This window comes from Centruroides vittatus, unplaced genomic scaffold, assembly GCF_030686945.1.
Source record: "Centruroides vittatus isolate TY-2023 unplaced genomic scaffold, ASM3068694v2 contig_941, whole genome shotgun sequence".
Classification (NCBI taxonomy): Eukaryota; Metazoa; Arthropoda; class Arachnida; order Scorpiones; family Buthidae; genus Centruroides; species Centruroides vittatus.
Genome location: NW_027122625.1, coordinates 2491144 through 2512907, shown reverse-complemented (window position 1 = coordinate 2512907; position 21764 = coordinate 2491144). Strand labels below are relative to the sequence as shown.

General features: G+C 35.3%; 1 protein-coding gene and 1 long non-coding RNA gene across 3 annotated transcripts in view; one reads left to right on the top strand and one right to left on the bottom strand.

Moving 5' to 3' along the window:
• LOC136984992 (uncharacterized) overlaps positions 1-21764 on the bottom strand; it is a 278551-nt gene that overhangs the window by 229370 nt on the left and 27417 nt on the right. The gene's annotated exons all lie outside the window — the stretch shown is intronic.
• LOC136984989 (glycine receptor subunit alpha-4-like) lies at positions 8409-15521 on the top strand. 2 transcript variants are annotated; one of them, XM_067282150.1, is made up of 5 exons: positions 8409-8625; positions 10366-10448; positions 10523-10681; positions 14871-15196; positions 15273-15521. In XM_067282150.1, the coding sequence occupies exons 2-5, from the start codon at positions 10388-10390 to the stop codon at positions 15495-15497; spliced, it is 771 nt and encodes a 256-aa protein (XP_067138251.1). In that variant the 5' UTR covers positions 8409-8625; positions 10366-10387; the 3' UTR covers positions 15498-15521. The 2 variants fall into 2 exon arrangements, with proteins under 2 accessions (XP_067138251.1, XP_067138253.1); XM_067282152.1 differs by lacking the exon at positions 8409-8625 and adding an exon at positions 9577-9591.

Genomic DNA, 21764 nt, shown 5'->3' with positions numbered 1-21764 from the left:
TTACAGTGTAAACGATAGTAGTTATTTAAACTATAAACGACGACAATAAACTAGATTTTCATAGAATTACATTTTACAATTCGAAAGAAAATAGTTGAAAATAAAAATTTTAAGCGATTTTACAATAGTAAAACATGATCCGAATCGATTCTTATTCGGTCAAGGTTAGCAAATAATATTTTTCTGCAAGATAATGATCCAAAATCCTTTCATGTTGCAAGATTGCACGGAACATTTGCATCCAATTATTATTAGATTTAGACAGCACTAAGCAGGATCAATAGTGGATCCAAAAATCTTTCGAAGGGTGCAGAAAGGAAAAAATATGCCTTATAAAGATCTTTTACAGCCGGAAGTACCCGGCTTTATTAGGGAGACTCCCAGAAAGGGTACACACTGTGGCCTGCCACCTCCTAAATCTGTCCCAAAGCAGCACCGTTTGGTACAGTCTCGGAATATAGAGGACCTCCAAAATTTCGTGATATATATAAAAAAAAAAACTTTATCATACAATGTAAGTGTATTTGTGGCGAATCGACTCACACTTCGCCTTTACCGTAATTTCTATAGTAAGGCCGCGACTCCACTAGCCGTAAAAGGGCCGTAAAACCCCTCACCGTAAAAGCTTTTAATGATGTGACCATGATATTTTACGCCTGAGCAGGTCGTAAAACCAACGTAAAAGCGAGTTGAACACTGCTCAACTCGCTTTTACGTTGGTTTTACGACCTTCTCAGGCGTAAAAGCTTTTACGGTGAGGGGTTTTACGGCCCTTTTACGGCTAGTGGAGTCGCGGCCTAACAGGACCTTTCATAAAATGTGTCGCGGTTTTTTCTGCACATTTTTAGGAAATTTGAGAATGAGAAATATGCAGTATTATTATTATTATTACTATTACTATAACAGAGGGAAAAGCCAAAAATGACCACCTAGATTTTTATATTTTTGGACTCGGACCTTGAAATGTCGAGAAATACAGAAAAACCCCCGAGCTTTTTGCATGTATGGATGTTTGTGCGTTTGTAGGTGGTGACATGATTATGTTCACCCTCTTTGAAGCTCTCGTGCTTTTTGTCGAAAATTTCTGAAATTTTGCAGGGAGGTTTGTGTATTAGAAGGATTGATGCTATTAAATTTTGGGGGTTAAAGGTCGAGGAGGTGGAGGAGATAAAAAGGCTAGTGTGTCATGTCTCCAGTAAGGTCGGACTTAATGACGATTTTACTCGATTAGCATTTACATTTTTTATTCTTTTATAAAACCCACGCCTATCCTCAAAATTGAGTGTTTTGCGCTTTTATAATAATTCGTAACAAATAGCGCCGAGAAAGTTAATAAATCTAGCAACGAGTTGCTTAAGTGTCTAACACGAATTAAAACAAAATCAACGAACGCTTTTAGAACTATTTGCCGTTTAGAACCAGTGGCGTGCCGTGACATTTGATGATAGGGAAGCTGTGTTTCTGTAAGAAGCCGACTTTCAGGGGCAATCAGTTAATTGCGCGTCAGTGATGGTCTAGGGTCCATTCGTAGGGAATGACAAAAATAAACAATTTATGTACTTTAATTCTAAAATACAAATAATACATACATAATACAATTATAGAAAAACTTGTTTCTTTTTTTTATTTTCTATAAATTAACTCTATTCGGCGATGTTTTCCCGCAAAGTCGTTAATTACTTTATCATAAAAGTCACTCGTCGTTGATTCCATCAACGTATTTAAAAGTTCTTTTTCTATAGAAAGCAACGCTAGTGACGACAATCTTTCCTCCGACTGAGTGTTCCTGGCGAATGTATGAATTCGCTTCATTGTTGAAAAACTACGCTCAACAGACGCACTGGTAGATGGTATTGTAAAAATTAATGATATTAAACCATATACAGTCAAACCTGTTTTTATGCGGGGGATAGGGACCGCATTAAAAAAACGCATTAAAAAAAATCTCACGAAACTTCACGAATGGCTGTAAATAATAGTTTTCGCAACACAATTAAAAAAATAATTTTTTTATGCGGTCAACAGGGACCGCATAAAAAAAGTCTCACATAGAAAATAACTCAAAACCGTACGAAATAGAATTTATTGACAACAGATGTCAGCACTTGACTGCATCGTCTGGTCTATCGTCTGTTTTACATATTTTTGTCCAGGTGGTGTTTTGTTGACTTAAAAAGTAAATTATTTCATTTTTCGCATATTCATGCAATAATATTACTATAATAAGTGCATTTATGCTATAATAAGTTTATTTAGCTATAATAAGTCAACGTGAGACATGACGAATCGCACGAGACTAGTCGCCAACTATACCGCACAAATTAAAAATTCGCATTAAAAAAATCGCACAAATAAAAATCGCACATAAAAAGAGCGCATAAAAACAGGTTTGACTGTAATTCTATTAGTACGTCTTTGTTTAGGTCATCATTAATTATAATATTTTTTATGTCTAAGAGTGACTTGCCAATATAGTCCGGACACGAATATAAATATTGCAATTCACTACGTAATTTACATAAATTAAAAAATTCTCCATAAAATTTACGTAAAGCATTAAAACTCTCTTCGGGAAATTGTTTTTCATAATATTTAAAATTATTAAAATCTAAAAGTGATAAAAATTCTAGAGATTTTATGTAGGCAAATCTGTCAATACAATTTTGTATCAATGTATCCATTATTTCATAAAACAGACGTCTATATAAATCCTTTTTAGACTCAATATCAGTATGTCTCATTCCTCTTTTTGGTTGAATTTCTAAAAAAGTTTCATCTTTTTTCAAAGCGTCCCAAATCAAATCAAAATCATTTCTTTTCTGTCGTAAAAAATCAATAAAGTGATTTATTCTAGTAATACAATATGCTATATTAAAATTTTTTTTTTGTAATATATCAAAAAGGATATCTGAATGTGCAAATATTTGATGAAAAACTAGTAATAAAAAGTGAAAATCAAAATCTATTAAATAATGGTATAATCCTCTTGCGGCAATTGTAGTATCAGAATCCCATTGTTCTGGACTTTCAACCATATTCAACAACAAAAGTTTTAATTCTTCTTTATACTCCATAACGCAGTTTACAATCCTGCTATTGTAATTCCATCTAATAGGTGTGGCTGAAGGAAAACGCTTATTGACTTCTAGGTCTAAGGCGTGAGATCTTTTAGAAGATTTAGAAAAAAATGAAGAAAATCCTGTCATAGTTTGAAAAAATATTTTACATTCTTTTATATATCCAACAGATTGAGAGAAAACTAGGTTCAATCTGTGAGCATAACAGTGTACGAAAATAGCATGTTTGGATATTTCTTTAATTTTAGCTCGGACACCATTATGTTGTCCGGCCGTTACGGCAGCACCGTCGTATGTTTGTGCCACTAATTTTTTAGTGCATTGAAATTCGTCTAAGTAACTCTTAATGTGAGTGAATAACGAATTTGCGTCTCTGTTCTCACTCACATCAGTAAAGCCCACAAATCTTTCTTCGACGTTACCGTTTTCTTTCACGTAACGAAATACAGTCGACATCTGGGCTCTGTGGCTAATGTCCGTTGTTTCATCTACAATTATAGCAACAAATTTTGCGTTTTCAATTTCAATTTCTTGCAATAAAACGTTTCCTAACGAATTAACGAGCTCATTTTGAATTTTGTTCGATAAGCCAGTAAAAACTGTAGACTTCTCTAAATGCATTTTTAATTGATTATCTGACGTACTTAATAAAGAAACGAGTTCAATATAATTACCTCTGTTATTAGATTCAATACATTCCCTATGCCCTCTAAATGCCAATTCTTGCTTTGCTAAAAAGCATGTAATATCTATTAATTTAGATACAATATATCTATTAGCCGTAACTATCTTGTTATATTGTTTACTAATGTTAAATTCTATTCTATTTTGATTTCCAAATTGCTTCAATTTTACGAAAGAATCGATGTGACATTTACGATTTTCGTGTCTTTTTCTAGCTTTACTCAAATTATTTAAATCGTCAAAGCCATTCTTATTCACACACTAATTTCATTTGAAAATAATAGGCAAGGCCAACAAAACAATTTTTGCATTTTTATGCATCCACAAAGCCATTTTACGTCTTGATAAATTTTATCGTGAAAATGTCGAACAAATTTTTTTGTCGAAGTACTTATATTTAATTTAGGCGTTGGTCTTTCTCTTTTAATAATGGCTTCTTTTTCATTATATTGTCTTGAGCCAAAACTTTTTTTAAGTAAATTTTCAATATCACAATTACAGTTTAAATCGCTAGCCATGATATAAGGGCTAAAATTAAAAATAAAATTATTAAAACTTACTTAGTAAAATAAAATTTGTGATGGATATACAATTATACATACCTGGTACAAAATATTCAATTGTATGAATATACTTTTGCGAAGAAACGTATATAAAAATAACATAAAATATTGTTTATTTTTAAATATTTAAACAATCCACTGAGTTAAAATTGCTCCCTGCGAGTGGCTCACGAATGGAAACAGAGACGATTTTGGTAGGTGTACAGTGAATGCATGCATGACAAATCCCGAGGGTGCCGATACCGGTCAATGTCAAATGCCTCTTTTGTCGCATCACTAGTATATCTCAAAGGACGCGACAGGGCCGTTGTAAATTTTAAACGTTTCTCACCATAGATGTAAATATGTTGAACTTAATAGTCATTTGTTTTCTAACTACTGCAATCCGTTTTAGTACCAGGTGTACACGGAAATCAGTTCCCCACTGTACTGAGCTAGTAATTGCTTCGGTTAAGCTTTTGTTTAAGTCAGCTGGGTTTTACTTATGTCACCATTCCCTAATCTCTTAATTATTTAACTACTTCTTAGTAGAAATAACTCGAAACCAGTTACTTTGTACTCGAATATCTGTAGTCTTGGGAAAAAAGTGGAAAGAAATTTTTATGACAACCGATACTTAGATCGTACATTTAAGGAAAATAAATTCTAGAGCTTTTTTTGTACCATTGTACGTCTCATTCATTAAATTTGGTTGTAAATAATGATGCCAAAGTAACAGTTAATTTTTTAACATTATACAAGAATTGTACACGTTTTTTCTGCATTCCCTTACAGATGGGACATACTATAATCGTAATATCACCGGTTTAACATTGAAACCCGTAAGTAATATAAGATGGGAGAGCGGAATAAATATATCAAATATTTTAATGGATTTTTTAAAACTCCCGTCAACTATACAGAACTATCATAAAAACATGCCAGTAAACTCCTATCGGTTGGGTTAAGTTATAAATCTAGTCTAGGGTGGGCAACCTTTTTTATAACACGGGCCAGAATAAATTTTACGTTTTTCCGCGGGCCGTAGTAGTTAATTGACGCCTTTTTGTGACTCGTAATTTTTTTAGTCTGCAAATATGAAATAAATAAATAAAAAGTTTATACTACATTTATTTCTCTTATCGTTTTCGAAAATTACAAAGAATTGGAAAAATAACTATTCCAATTTAATAATCTATTAAAGATCTCGCGGGCCGGATAGAAACTTTTCGCGAGCCGTAGCTGGCCCGCGGGCCGGGGTTGCCCGCCGTTGATCTAGTCTACTCATAACTCACATAATCGGGCGAGGGCGGCCGAATATCTAGCAGGCAGACGGCTAACAGCCCACAACCGGTCCGGGATATAAAATTAGATTCTTTATGCGTGTGTCGCTTCTACCAGCTAAACCGGGTTAGGTTGGTGCTCTGTAAACCGCATGTGCTAATGCCTATATAATCTGGCTGATTGGAGACTGACCCGGTTTCGACATTCCTTCCGCCACCGAATTATTCGAATATACAATAGCAATCTTATCGTTTTTTTTCACATGTAGTATAGAAATTTGTAAAAGATACATAATGCAGTTATAATAAAATATTAATTTTAATTAATTCAAAGTACGTTAAAATATGAACATTTATATTTTATAAAATTCAAGGGAAAGTCATTGGAAGGTGGAATCGGCGCTTCCATCGCTTCCAATGACGGCACGCCACTGTTTAGAACAGTGGAACAGTGGAAACCTATTGTTACCATCGATTTTAATATCAAATACTGAGATTTGTGTTTTTTCTTTATATCACAATATAATGTTTGTTGGTTGGACCGTTACAGAATCATTAGCATTTTTATTTTCACATGAAATTACCATTTAAAAATGAAACTAATGCTTTATTGAATCAATCGCTTAATACTACGGCAGAACTTTCGTTGATTCCCGAGTTTAAAAAAAAAATAATAATAAGTAAAATCATCGTTAAGTCCGACACCACCCGTCGACCTTTAACCACCAAAATTTAACAGGAACAATGCTTCTTATGCACAAACCTCCCTACAAAATTTTAGAAATTTTCGACAAAAGGCCCAGGTGTTATTAAGCTTCAAAGTGGGTGAACAAACTCGTGCCCCTCCATACATGTACTAACATCCGTGCATACAGAAAAAACCCCCCAAATTCTTTTGCATTTCTCGACGTTTCAATGTCCCGAACCCAAAAATCTTTTGAACTATCGTGAATGGAAAGTAATTACGCGAATGGGTTTATTAAAAATTGTATAGTCTGTTTCAATTGATTTTAGGACCCAAAGTGACTTAAGTGGAAATATACAGCCAGTGGCGTAGCGTAGTGGGGGCGGCAAAATTTCACAATAAATAATAATAATATCTTGTAAAAATTTGAACCTGTACAATATACAATAATGATGATTGTTCTTGCTGAAAAGTTCTTTAGAATTACTGTATATTTTAGTCTTTTAAATTGAGATACCTAAATAAGGGGGCGGCGAAATTTTCTTCCGCCCCGGGCGGCCCCGACCCACGCTACGTCACTGTATACAGCACACGTTTGAGAACGTGCTCTAACGTTTGTTGACTAAGAACAAACAAAAAATCTATATAAAAACCGTAATGCTTTCGTCTGAGTATGTTTGTATTGGCAGCGGAATTGTCCTTGCACGCATGTAGTACCATAATGTAAATAATTTCTGATACCTCAGCCTTATCAGCTTAGTACTTGTAAGCGCGAGTTCGTTTAATTTCGTGAACATAGATTTTATGAAATTTTGCAGTGAGGTTTATTAATTAGGGAGATTGATGCTATTAAAGTTTGGTGGTTAAAGGTCCACGAGGTGAGGAGATAAAGTGGTCGTGTGTATCTCCAATAGGATCGGACTTACTCGTTACTAGCATTCACAATTTTTTATAAAACCCATCCCTATCCTCAAAATTAAGCTTTTTGCCATTTTATATCAATAGTTAAAAATATAAAAGTTTTTAAAATAAAATATGATAACAGATGGCGCCACTAAAATTTAAAATGTCGGGAAAGTTGAGCAACTCGTTGCTGATTTTATTAAATATGCTTAGAGATTTAATTGCATATTAGAAGAGTTTTTTTGTGATTCACATATTTAGTAGTGAACTTAGTAAAAAAACTATTTTAACATTTAAAATTTTATGTTGTATATTAATACACAAACATTAGTTTCATTTTAACCAGTAATATAAGGTTCAAATGGGCTATACTTTTACTGATCTGCAACACAAACACAAGTATACACTGTAACTAAATATAATACGGGCCTAATATATTGATAGTAAAATCATATTAATTTTCCTACAATCTTTGTTAGAGCATTGACAGGCCTTAACTTTTAATAAAAAGATTAAATAATGTTTTTATTTTATTCGTTACAGATTCTCCCGTCTCCGTATACACATCTTGCCAAGTGATAGGTATCGATAATATCAACGAAATTAGCATGGTAAGTGAAGATCGATTAAGCAATGAGCACAACACACGCGAAGATCGATTAAGACTAGTCCAGAGAAGAAAATGGACTACTTTTAGACTTTACGAAATTTTATCACCAATATAAATACTGTTAGTTTTCTGAGGGACTCAAAAAATGGACTTCCACTTTTCCACAGAACGTTTCAAAATAATTACAATAAAAATTTTTATCAGCAAACTATTTCTATATTTTGACTTTATATAATATTAAGTAAATCCAAAATCATTAATAATGTACAGGGTGCTAGAGCCATAGAACTTACGGGTAAAGCGTGGCACTGAGTAAAATTAAACGAATTCGAGTTGTTTTCATGATGAGGACCCGCAGTCGGCGTGAATCTGGACACGGTATATTATATCCCTCGCCAACTTTACGCCAATTCCTTTTTTATGGACCCGCCGGCTGCGGGTCCACACCACAAAATAACTCCAATTCATTCCATTTTACACGGCGCCACGTTTTATCCGTACAAGAACAAACAAAGATCTAAATGGTTCCTATGGTTCCAAACTTACAAGAGGACCCTGTATATTTTGCGGCTTGTTTTTAAGCTGCAGTTGCTAACACGCTATTCTTTTCTTAGGATTTTCGTATTCTTCTATTTCTGATCACGGTTTGGAAAGATCCGAGATTAAATTTAGGGAGATATGTGGCGAAATATCCAGTGCTCTTTCCTGAAAACGAAACAGATAAAATTTGGAAACCTTACTTATCTTTTCCTAACAGCAAACAAGCAGAAAGATTTAATATTGGATACGGACACACGGTTTTGAAAATTCTACCCGATCAATCGTTGTATAATGTTGCCAGGTATGGTATGTTTCTGGATTTTTATATACACAAATTATTCATTTGGGGTTAGGAAAATCAATCGACTACAATATATTTTAAATCACTTAAAGGCATTCACATTTTTAGTCATAGCATACGGACACGAGAAAAATAATGTGCCCATAATGTGGAATAAAAATTTCATATAATTGAATAGGAATTTCTAAATCATAAACACAAAACTCGCATAGTTTATTAGGGTTTTTTCAAGTGTAAAATGCCATGTATGTTTGTTGCAAAATACAATGTTTGTTGTATACGGCAATGGGACATGTGGTCGATCTGTCGAAGGGGAATGCCTTCCGGGAGGGCCCTCTTTGGACCTACATTTGGGTGTTACACAGATGAAAAAAGCCTCGAAAACTCCCAATTTCCCGCATTTACTGGAATCCCGTGTGCAAACATGCAGTTTGCACATGCCTCGACTGCGTATGTTATAACTACAAGTGTAAACGGCTTTAATTTTTAATATTTAAAATTATTATTATTTAAACTTCCATTTTAATTACGTGGCGTTTTCGTTTATTATAAAACGTAGAATGATTTACTTATAATTACTATATTTAACAAGAGAGGGCGGCCTAGCGGCTCTGTCTTCTGCCTACTTAGTTAGTAATTGCGGAGTCGGTAGATTAACCGATTAATCTTGTTCTTGTTCGTGGGTTTATGTTGGAAGGTGTGGCCGTTGTCGGCTTTTCTTCCGATGCGCCAACCGATTAATCTACCGAATCTGGTAATTGTAATCTTATAGCTCAATAGAGAATCCGCTATTCGTTTGGTATTTAAATATTTTACAAATACCGAATTTGTCATTTTAACTTCTGTTTTCCCCAATAAACATTGAAAACATTCCAACAATTCCTTAAAACGTGGCCTAAAATAAATAAATCGAATTTCGACGGCCATTCACTTAAAATTGAACAACTTCCAAAAAAATCTTCTATAGTAGGGCTGTTTTCATAGAAAGCGAACAACAAACATTGCTAATTGTTAATTTTTCAGATTTCAAATGAACGAATATACTAACGCGATAACAGATTTCGATATTCTTAGATTTATTGACTAAAGCAATATTTTAAAATCAAGTAAAATATAGCGCGTGGATGGAAAAAGTAACTAGGCATTAAGGAAATACTTTTTATAATAATACGGCAATCATAATAAAATTTGTGCGCGCGGATGTACAGTACAATCAATGCAATTTTATTCATGCAGTTAGGGGTGTGATCATTTATCAAGTGTGTCTACAAGCTCATGGCAAAAAAAGATGGCTGACGCTTGGCTGTTCAAGAACGAGTGCATTTTGCTGCACGTTATGAGGTGTGGAAATCAATGGCTGAGGTGCAAATATGGTGGCGTACGGTAAAGAAAATCATGCCACAATCCACCCGGAAACAATCGCGAATGTCATTGGACGCTAAAATGAACACAAGTTGAGTTGTTGACGCACAAAGTGGCCGTCCATTTACATCACGATCTGAAGAAAACGTGTCGTTGGTGCCTGGCACCGGTACCTACCTTCAATTTTAAAGTATGCATCCGTATTTTCATTAATATATTACATGTCAAATAATTTTCACCATCTTTGCATTAGAAATATAGGAATGATAGCGATTTCTCAATGCCTAGTTACTTTCCACCCACTCCGTAAAATATTTAAATTATTATTTGCGTGTATATAATAAATTTAATCTCAAGTTGTTTTTATTTTCTTTTCAGAATCAATTTTATTGTCAATTGTATGATGAATCTGCACAATTTTCCTATGGACGTTCAGCATTGTTCCTTTGCAATATCATTTAGTAAGGTCATTTAAATTTAAATGCTTATAACCTTGTCTAGAAAATATTTTAAATGATTTTCTTTAATAACAAAGTGGCGAATACGGATCGAGAAGCCATACTGAAATGGATGGGAGAGGAAGATAGTCCTTATCGAAATTACGGAAGAAGTATTCATCTACGAAATATGAATCTGTTGAAATTTGAAATTGTAGAAGTCACACCGGAAAAATTAATGGAAAGATGGGTTAGCGGTAAGTCGTTTATTACTAAGCCTTTTCCAATAACAGAAAAGGCGTTATAAAATATTTTTTTTATATTCTAATCGGTTAAATTCTATACTGTATTTACATAACATTCAGTTTTGTTTTCCTTATGAACTATGGATACTTACTACATAAAAGGTGTACTGTACATATATATATATATATATGTATGTACAGTACACCTTTTATGTAGTACAGTAAGTCCTCTACTTACGAACTTAATCCGTTCGTAGCGGTCGTTCGCAAGTCGAAAAGTTCGTAACTCGAAAAGACGATGTTTGGCGCAAAATCTCAAATACAACGTTGTTTTTACAATTATGTAATGTTTAGGCTACTTCAATAAGGTTGAATTACTCATTTAAAACAACTACAAATGTACAGTACATATGTATGTACTATAAATGTTTTTAACGTAAAACTTCAAAAATAAACTTGACTGTACATAAAAAATAACCAACTGCACTTTAATAGTAAACAAATGACACCCCACACGATTGACACACGACTACAGTCCAAACTCAACTAAGAGCCTCTCACGCTCATGTTAACCCGCCATCTGTCGGCTTTGTTCGTAAGTAGAGGACTGCCTGTATACCTTATACTACATAATTTTATGTAGTATACCATATATTTATATATGTTATATATGTTAGGCTCAAAGACCGAAATCGCTCATTGAGCGAAAAAAACGACCACAACGCGTTGTGGCTAATTCAAAACGACCACAAAGCGAAATTTGTGTCGTGGCTTTCATGATATTTGACCACTACGCGTTGTGGTGATTAAGAAGCCATAACGCATTCTGAACGTTAGGTAAGGCAACCACGATACGAAGGATAGGTTGTAACTTATCAACGGGTGCATTGCAAACATTGAGGAGTTTGTATTGTGTTTATTCTTGACCAGTGCTACCATTTTTAGGGAATTGCCTTTTTTTAGAGTAATTTCAACTTCTCAGATTAATGTTTCGGGTAGTCTTATATTTAGGGTAAATCTAGGGTAAACCCTGTGTTCTGATGCTGTTACCCTGTGTTCTGATGCTGTTACTCATCGCTCCACAAGTTTTACTGGAAAAAGTTTTAGCCTGAAACCATTCTGTTTTTCCCTATAACTGGAGGGTTTTAGGATAGGACAACAGAAGCTAAAGAAATCATCTCTACAGTGATACTTTGGTTTTCGTCGATAATCCGTCCGAAAACAATCGGCAAAATCCGAAACCGACCATAACCGAAGTCAACGAAAACCGATGTATTACTGTATATTACACCCGAGTAGGATTTCGCTTTTCTCAACCTTCATGCCATTGAGCCATTGGCACTCTCCACATCAGATGTAAATTAAGACCTCTGATAAAGCCTAAAAATCCTAAGACATTTTAGCTATTAAAATTTTCAAAAAAAGTGAATTAAGAATTGTTCTGATTATTATTTCACAATGATAGTACAGAGATCTGCGTCATAGAATCGTTCATTTTATTATTTTTTTTTATTCGAGCTTGAGACCGAGTTCGGAGAGTTTTCACAATTTAGGGTAATTTTCTGCAGTTGAAATTGGTTCGATTGTTTTAGTTAGGGTGTCTAATTTTGATAGTGGACGTGCATCTCCCAGAAATGTTTTAGCTGTTGTTACGAGCATTAATCCATCAGGTTTCTATCAGTTATGAAACAAGGAAAGTCTTCTCGATCGACTATGCTCGTAATGAATTTACAATTTCTACAGTAACTATATTAACATTCAGAACGCACCCTCAACTTTATTAACACTTTGCCCAGCATCCATATTAACATCTGGAAGTAAGCGAGGGTTTATAATGTGTCACTGTAAAAGATACCGTATTGATAAAAATGCAAATGTCGCTCAAAGAACATAAAATGCATGAATAATTAAATGTTGTTGTAAAGTAACCGAGTTAAATTTCTGTATATGGTGAATAATTTTGTTACCTGCGTATATAAGAGGATTAAAGATAAATAAATCATAATGAAAAAGAAAGTTTTATTTTCTTATCATCTCCTCGTTATTAGTTATCCAGAACGTGTGGTGGCTTTTAACCATAATAAATCCGTCGCAGTGGTTTTTAACTTTAGCAGCTGATTTTTATTTTATCTTGTATAGTTTATCAAGTACTGTACCTACAAGCAGTGCCGTCTTTAGAACGTAAGGGGCCCTGGGCCAGAAGAATGTTGGGGGCCCCCCATGAAGAAACAGAATCAATACTAGATTACAGACCTAGGGGTCGCTGGTGTAGCTAGCACGGGCGAGGCCGGTTACGGATATCGTGCTATCACCCTTTTAACATATCCCAGAAAATCTGTTGACACCTTTTTTTTTTTTTTTAGCCAGTGAGATTTTTCACCCTGTACTCAACACTTCACACTACGTGTTGGAGAGACGGCCGGATGGCCGAGCGGTCAAGGTGGCAGCCTACCGCTCTGGGGAACCCGGGATCGAATCCGAACGGGTCGAATAATCCCCAGGAATTTTTCGGGGGGTGGTCCGTTCGGATATGTCGGGCCCCGTCCCTCACCACCCGGTCGCCCCATTGTGGGCCTGGCCGAACCCATAATGGGCATACTAAAAGAGGCCCTCTTAGTGCCCACAGGGCGAAAAGAGTTAAAAAAAAAAACTACGTGTTGGAGGAGTAATTTCAATCGTATTATTAATGGTTTCTTCATTTCAAGTAACCTATTTGTTTTCTTTGTAACTTTATTACTTTCGGATTCAGGGGCCCCTACGACCTCGGGGCCCTGGGCCCCGTAGGCCCTCCCCTAAAGACGGCACTGCCTACAAGTATATGTAATTAGACCTTTAGCACTTTTTAGCAAAACAAAAGAAACAAATGTGTATTTTTCTCCATATATTTTATTTATTTGAAATTTTTTAAGTATGAAAATTAAATTTCTAGGAAAACTTGTAGAACTAATATTGTTCGGCATTAAAAATTGTAAATAAAAAGATTTTCAGCCTAGAATCCATATTTTAAAGTTACAAACCACTGTGCGTCGTATGATCCTGTATCGTGGTTGCATTAGCTAACGTTCAGAATGCGTTATGGCTTTTCTTAATCACCACAACGCGACGGCCGGATGGCCGAGCGGTAAAGGTGGCAGCCTACCGCTCTAGGGGACCCGGGATCGAATCCGAACGGGTCGAATAATCCCCAGGAATTTTTCGGGGGGTGGTCCGTTCGGATATGTCGGCCCCCGTCCCTCACCACCCGGTCGCCCCATTGTGGGCCTGGCCGAACCCATAATGGGCCTACTAAAAGAGGCCCTCTTAGTGCCCACAGGGCAGAAAGAGTAAAAAAAAAACACCACAACGCGTAGTGGTCAAATATCATGAGAGCCACGACACAAATTTCGCTTTGTGGTCGTTTTTTTCGCTCAATAAGCGATTTCGGTCTTTGAGCCTAACATATATATACAGTAGAGCATCGATTATCCGACCCCCGATCAACCGTCACATCGGTTAACCGACCGCGTTCTAGTCGGCAAATTCAAATGTCAGCTAGTGATGTGGTGCTACAATATTTAGCTGTCTTGGCTACTTTAATATTATTTTTGTTAAATTTTTGCGTGTTTTAGCTGGCAGCACTGGCTCGACCATGAAAGAGAGGCTAGTATTTAAACCAGGCCTAATACACTATACTAATAATGTATTTTTTCATACTTTTCGGTTATCCGACCAGACCAACTCCAGTCTCTAATTGAGTCGGATAATCGATGCTCTACTATATATATATACTGTATATTCCTTAATTGTACACAGCACGGGGAAACTAAACATTACATTACTTTAATTACACGTGCAAAATACAAAACTGTGACGTAAACAGTACGGTTCGCTACGCAACACTGTTGGCCGGCATTACGTACAGTTTTTATAAACATCCTCCACCCCCTGTAACGCATCGTAACGATTTCCTGCAAATCCACCCATATCCGTGTTACGTAATTTAAGTACAGCCTATTGACCTGTTACGTAGACGGGTTACAAATTCCAATCGGAAAATTTGGAATTCGAACCTAAAGCACTCTTAATGGCGCGATGTTGTAAAATTCATTTGGTATGTAAATCCGAATTACTCCGATGAACTAGACTAGACTTAATTATTATTGGGGCTGTAACGAAATTCAATATGGCCTAACTAACAGCTATTTTTCAATATCTTTTATAGGTAATTTCACGCTGTTAATTGCCAATTTTACGTTTATCCGGCGCCTGACCGGTAACATGATGAACATTTATATTCCCAGTACGTTGGTGGTGGTGCTTTCCTGGCTCTCATTCTGGATCGATATCGACGCAGCTCCCGCTCGTATCACACTAGGAGTCACTTCAATCCTTACCCTAGTGACGCATTTAGTTCAGTCCAGAAGTTTCGTCCCCCCCGCGGACTATCTGAAGGCTTTGGATGTATGGTTTATAGTTTGTATACTTATGGTATTCTTTTCTTTAGTGGAATACGCTTTAGGATACGAATCCTCCAAGAAAAAAATGAAGGTATTTCACAATATTTCGTAAAAAAAACTATTTAACATGAAATTTCATATATCTTGTCCGTTTTTATATTTTCTAGGCGAAGATCATCAAAATTCGGCCATCTAGTGCGCAAACGGACGATAAACTAGTGTCTAAGAAAGTGGTGAAGACGTGGCTGTCGTACTTGAGAGACAAAACACAAGGATTTATGAACGCAAAGGATGTCAATTGTTACGACAGAGCGTCCAGAATTGTGTTCCCGGCTCTGTTCGCCCTCTTTTCTTTGTCCTATTGGACTTATTATTTAAGTAGCAGGCAATAAAATCGAATTAGTGAATTGTTGTGGCAGAAGGCACGATTGTGAGAATAATGTAACTTTGTATACGGAATAAATATTGAAGTTATTTTTGGTTAATGTTACCTTAGGTGCCAAGATGGCGGCTCGTCTCTGATTCCAGCAAGGAACCAGAGGTTCCAGTAGGACGCACGTTCTAACCTAACCTAACATATTTTTTTTTTTTTTTTTTTTTTTTTTTTTAACTCTTTCCGCCCTGTGGGCACTAAGAGGGCCTCTATTAGTAGGCCCATTATGGGTTCGGCCAGGCCCACAATGGGGCGACCGGGTGGTGAGGGACGGGGCCCGACATATCCGAACGGACCACCCCCCGAAAAATTCCTGGGGATTATTCGAGCCGTTCGGATTCGATCCCGGGTCCCCCAGAGCGGTAGGCTGCCACCTTTACCGCTCGGCCATCCGGCCGTCAACCTAACATATTAGAATAGGTTAGGTTAGAACGTGCGTCCCCATTGTTTCCTTGCTGGAATCAGAGACAAGCCGCCATCTTGGCACCTAAGGTAACATTAACCCTTTTTTTATATATGTTTACTGTAAAATAACAAAAAGCTTAATTTTGAGGATAGGGTGGGTTTTATAATAAATTGTAAATGTTAGTAACGAGTAAAATCGTTTTTAGAAAATGGACTTTCGAATCCTCCAAAAGTATCTCCAGGATCAAAAGGGCCAGCGGACCACAGTTTGGCAACCACAGCTCTAGATCTATCATTTTCTTAGCATTGTAACAAATTATTGTAGTGTCAATGACGATGGCCTTAAAATTTTAATTACGAACGTCATGCTTATCATTGTCATGCCAATATAGGCCTACGTTCCTCTTACGCAGTGGCGTAGCGTAGTGGGAGCGGCACTTTTAGGGGACGGCATTTTTTCACAATAAATAATAATAATATCTTGTAAAAATTTGAACTATTTCATTTCATATTTTTGTCGCACCTACGATTCGCACCGATTGAAATGAGCACGGAATTTTTCATTACTTATTCTGTGACAAAACTAGGGAATCCCCTTTCTTTAAATGAATGTATAATAATGAAATCTTGCTCATTGTAGCGACTGATAACACCGTCTGTACTGACTTGTAAGGATTCCCCGTATTTTATTTAAAGGAGGCGAAATTTTAAAGGGGCGGCGAAATTTTCTTCCGCCCCGGGCAGCTGACATCCACGCTACGCCACTGCTCTGACGACATCGATAGCAGAACAAATCCTCCAACTGCACTCGGCGTGCGATTCGCGACCCGAAAATACGAAGACTATTTTTTAAATAAGGTCCGTTTTTTAATAAGAAGAAAAATACTGTAAATATCATTAAAATATATTTTTTTCCATATTCTACATACTTTTATCTACTTTTCTACATAATTTCCATTTTGTTTAAACATTTGTCATACCGCTCAACAATTTTTTGAATTCGGACTTCAAAGAAATCTGCCGCCTGTCAAGAAGCCCAATCCACGACTGCAGTTTTCACTTCTTCTTCGTCGTTGAAATGTTGACCACCAAGGAACTCCTTTAAGTATCGAAACAAGTGAAAATCACTGGGTGCAAGGTCTGGACTGTGTGGATGATCGTATCGAGTCAAAACGATAAAGCACTGTTTAATCTTTTTGTTTTGTGATCGTCAGAAAGCAGTCTTGGAACGCACCGAGAAAACAATTTTCGATAATTCAGTTTCTCCGAAACAATGGTATACAAAACTGATCTTGAAATCTGTGGAAATTCAATTGATAACGTTGAAATCGTGAATCGTCGGTCCTCTCGAATTTTGTTATCCACATCACGAATCAAATCTTCAGAAATCAGAGAAGGTCGGCCAGGGCGTGGCTCATCATGCACATTAACTCGCCCATCCTTGAACATTCTTACCCATTTTCGAACTTTACTGTCACTCATAGCATTATCACCGTAAACTTCACAAATCTGACGGTGAATTTCCGCTGCTGCCAAGTTTCTTGCATTCAAGAATCGAATAACAGATCGTATCTCACAGTCGGCGGGAGACTCAATTTTCTTAAACATTTTAAACTTCTACAGCTCAGCATACAGACAGACGATATGGCTGCAAATGGCGTCAAAACGCGCGCCAAGCTTGCTCGGAGCAGAAGCGCATGCATACCGCCGTGATTGCGCATTATTCTCACTTTCATTCACAAACGGACCTTATTTAAAAAATAGCCCTCGTATAAGTTCCCTTTATATGTTTCTTAAATTTGGCTTATTCTACTGGTTAATTTCAACACGTTACAAAACAATACGAAAAACTAGTAATAAAAATAATACAAACAACACACAGAACACTAGTTTCACACCGTAATACGCTGCTGGTTTGCATGTTATATCCTCTGCCTGTGTCTTAATCTCACTTTTCCGGCTTGTTCCGCATTCAATCACGCGATTAACTAGCACGTTCGTCTTCTGGGTAGGAAAAGTGTAACAACATGTATATCATCCAAACACGTGACTAGAATGCCTACAACATAACTTCAACTTTGTCAAACTAATATTTGAAATGACACACCTCAAAAATTGCGTTAATTTTTTCTTTTTTTGTCCTTTTCCCTTGTCTGTTCATTATTACTAATAGTGTCGCCTTTCCAGAAACACTACGCAAATGAATGACTTAACTGTTTAAATGGATAGCACGTCATTCTTGTCGAATACTTGAGTATTTCCTCGTAAAATGAGCATTAGTTTATTGAGGAAATTTATTTCCTTGTGCGCCTTTATCCAAACATACCCCGGAAAATTTTCAATCGAGTTGGCTAGGGCCATTTTTTTTTAATTAATATTTAAAAAGTGTCGCTTCGTTTATGATGTGTTGTCATTAATTAATTGAATTCATCGACTTTATAGCAATATAATATTTTTATAACACGTTATTAAATTAAGAGAATAAGTTGCACAGCGATCAGAAAAACAGTCTCCGGCAACGTTGAATCTACAGCGCTAGCCTCAGAGACCACAGACCAAATGAGAGCCAAAGATTCCAATCGAATTTGAACCAGGATCCTTCGTGGCGGTGTAGACGACCATTTTGCCGCTCGGCTAGCAAACTATTCAATTAATTTCATTCAGCATTCTCTGTAATTATTGTTTTATTGATTCATCACACCGTGCATTGAAATTATCGTGACCATAAACGATTAAATTTATGGAATCAATTCGTATAGAAATATCTTTGAAAGTAAATGACCTTGTTTGTCTTATCCTTGAAACATATTTTTGATATTTTAAGGCAAATAAAGGGTTACTTTGCTTTGCACGCCAGTCAGCGGTTCTTACAAGCACCCAACGTCGTTTCCGTTTATTAAAAGGTTTCTCGTGCATAATACAACTACGAAAGTCAATTTTATTTTAAAAAGAAATAAAAAAGGCCTAGGCCTGTACTAAACAAAGTAAAAACTAAATAAATTGAAGAAGGTAGGCATAAAAATAAGCGCGGAAAACTTGCCACCCAGTGACAAAATTCAACTTAAAATTTTGATTGAGAAAATTAATTAATATTGCAACACCATTTGCTTACCTACTAAGTTTAAAGCTCTAGAAAATGGAAAGTACCACAATCCTTTTCGGCATGCTTTATGCCATCGTGCGATGTTGATTGAACGAGAAGGAAAAGCGGCCATTTTGGTTCGAAGTTTTCGTGTAGTCGTTAAACAATAAAATTACAAAGATAATAAATGCTAATTTGGATGGAATTGCAGGTTTATGACAAATAATCGTATCGTTTTAACGAAATATAAAGTCAAAATTGTGAATACATTTCGATATCTGGTAACAGTACATGTAGACTATACGACATAACTTACATAACAGCAGTTTTCTGTAATAATTCTGATTTCTAAATGTTACGAAACTATTTAGATGTTTACATAATTTTTAAAAAATATATTTAAACTTTTAATTATTCTTTTATAACATAAATGAAAATCATTTTCAATTCATAGATATAGAATTTAGTTACAGTTTATTAGTTGTTACTTACATACAATTGATATTCTAGTGATAATTATTATTATTTTGAAAATTTTTAAAAATTATTTGAAAAAAAAATTAAATTTGTTTCAATAAAAATCTAAAACAAAATATATAATTCTTAAGGCAAATCCTTTGTCTTCATTTTATATTAATTTGTTATATTTTATTAGGGGAGCTTTGGCCCCTTATTCGCAATATTGACCGTCCGTCGACCTTAAGATGGCGTAAAAATTCACAAATTATAATCGTAATTCTCAGAGAAATTCGAGGCAAGCTTCAGAAAAGGCCATTGGAAATAAAGATAGAGTCCCTAAAGCTGAAGACTAGCTTTACGTGTTGTATAATCGTGTACAGTACACAACTGTTAAGTTTGTCATAATTTTATTTATTTCTAACATGTAAATGAGGGGATAACTAAGCATGCCAGCGCCTACACACTGCACCTACAGATATGATACAGATGAATCATACTACTCTCCATTTTATCCGGAAAAAAATAAAAACCAAGTTTATTGTTCAACATCTGAATTAGTTTTAACACTGTAATAAATTTTAATGGCGCCACCTCTTATGTTTTTCTTTAACAATTACTAAATAAAGCACAATTAATAAAAACACATGCTTTGTAACTTTGGTAATAAATTCGACTTTTTGGCATAATAACCAAGCCAGAAAATTTTAAAAATAACGTCTAACAGAGAAAGTAAAGTGGATACACGCTTGACTCAATAAAAAGAAAGAATTTCCAAAAAATTTTAACCGTATCGTGTATATATTTTGGCAATTCTTATTCGACTGAGACAATTGTACTGTACTGTACTGTACATCTAAATTACATATATCAAGGACAAGAGGTGCGAGGTGAGACTAGAGCCATCGTTATGCTGTATCCGGCCTGGCATCAAAGCCGTTGACGTCATAGACAGGTCTGAAAGTTTAATCGCTATGTCGACCTTGAGAAAATTGTTAACTTGTTTCAAAATTATTGTAGTAAAAATTCCGGGTATAAATTAAGTCCAAAGATTTATTTCATTAATATTAATTCCCATTATTTTAATTTGTTTTTTTAGCTCTTTCCTCCTTATGGGCACTTAGTGTACCTTTTTTCTATACTCATCGTGGGTTATCCTACAGGGGAATGACAGGTGAAAATTCCTGAAGTCGCACGCCCGAATTTGATTCCTTGTCCCCCAGAGCGGTAGGCCCACTCTTTAACAGCCTCAGCCATCTGCTGATAACAATTAAAATTCATAATAATAAACTTGTGTAATGTTACATTCAGGAGTTAATTCTGATTCGTGTTATAACGACAACGTCACATCTGCAAACCTCACTTGCAGCAGCGACACAGGGACAGGCCAGGTATGGTATAACGAAAGCCTCGAACGGAACCCAGACTAATTAATCTATAAAGTGTCATATTTTATGAAATAAAAAACTAAATTTTAGGAGCCCTTTTATGACGCAACTTTTAAGCTTAACAGAACAAATAGTTGGACAGAATAATTTATAATATGACTATTTGATTTCGATTTAAACTTAAATGTAAAATATCAGAACAATGTGCTCTGTCATTTAACACAGTATCAGTTCTTTCACAATAAAACAAGGTAAGGAATTTCAACTTTTATATTTTTGAAATTCCTCATTTCGTAATAAAATAAAATAAAACATTTTAAAACTACTTAGTTTGAAATCTCGTGATTACATTTTAAATATCTGTATATAAATTAAATGAAATAAGTTATAAATGTGTAACATGAGGTGAATAATCTATTCATATCCTTATACAGACTTACATAGGTCTAAATATAGGCCTACTTAACAATTAGCATTACATAAGACAAAATGAGTAAATTAGCATATTTAAATTATGCTTCAACTGTTGACACTTGCATAAAGTTATTTTAAAAATCTCGTTTGATGCCCAAATAAATACACTACACTATTAAGTGATTATTACTCAGGGAGATTGTGGAATCACTAATTTACTCATTACATACAGTAGGCCTAAACCCGGAATTTAGTCTAATTTTAAACTAGAAATACTTTAAATATCTTGTATATGAAATATAATTTTTATTTTAAAATGGTTCTATAAAAATTTGATATAATTAGACTTAAATTTTTTATGTAGCCTTGACTTTTCCATTAGTCTAGTTTGTGTCTGCTTAGTATTGTTTGTACATCTGTATGTTATTTAGCATTATATTATCAATAATTTAAACATAAATTAAGCATATAATTATGTATA

What these genes read in the sequence shown, in the direction of transcription:
- LOC136984989 (XM_067282150.1), top strand. Translation starts at nt 10,388, where the DNA reads ATGATGAATCTGCACAATTTTCCTATGGACGTTCAGCATTGTTCCTTT. An exon ending in AATGGAAAGATGGGTTAGCG is followed by an intron (nt 10,682 to 14,870) that starts GTAAGTCGTTTA and finishes TATCTTTTATAG; the next exon opens with GTAATTTCACGCTGTTAATT. An exon ending in CCTCCAAGAAAAAAATGAAG is followed by an intron (nt 15,197 to 15,272) that starts GTATTTCACAAT and finishes TATATTTTCTAG; the next exon opens with GCGAAGATCATCAAAATTCG.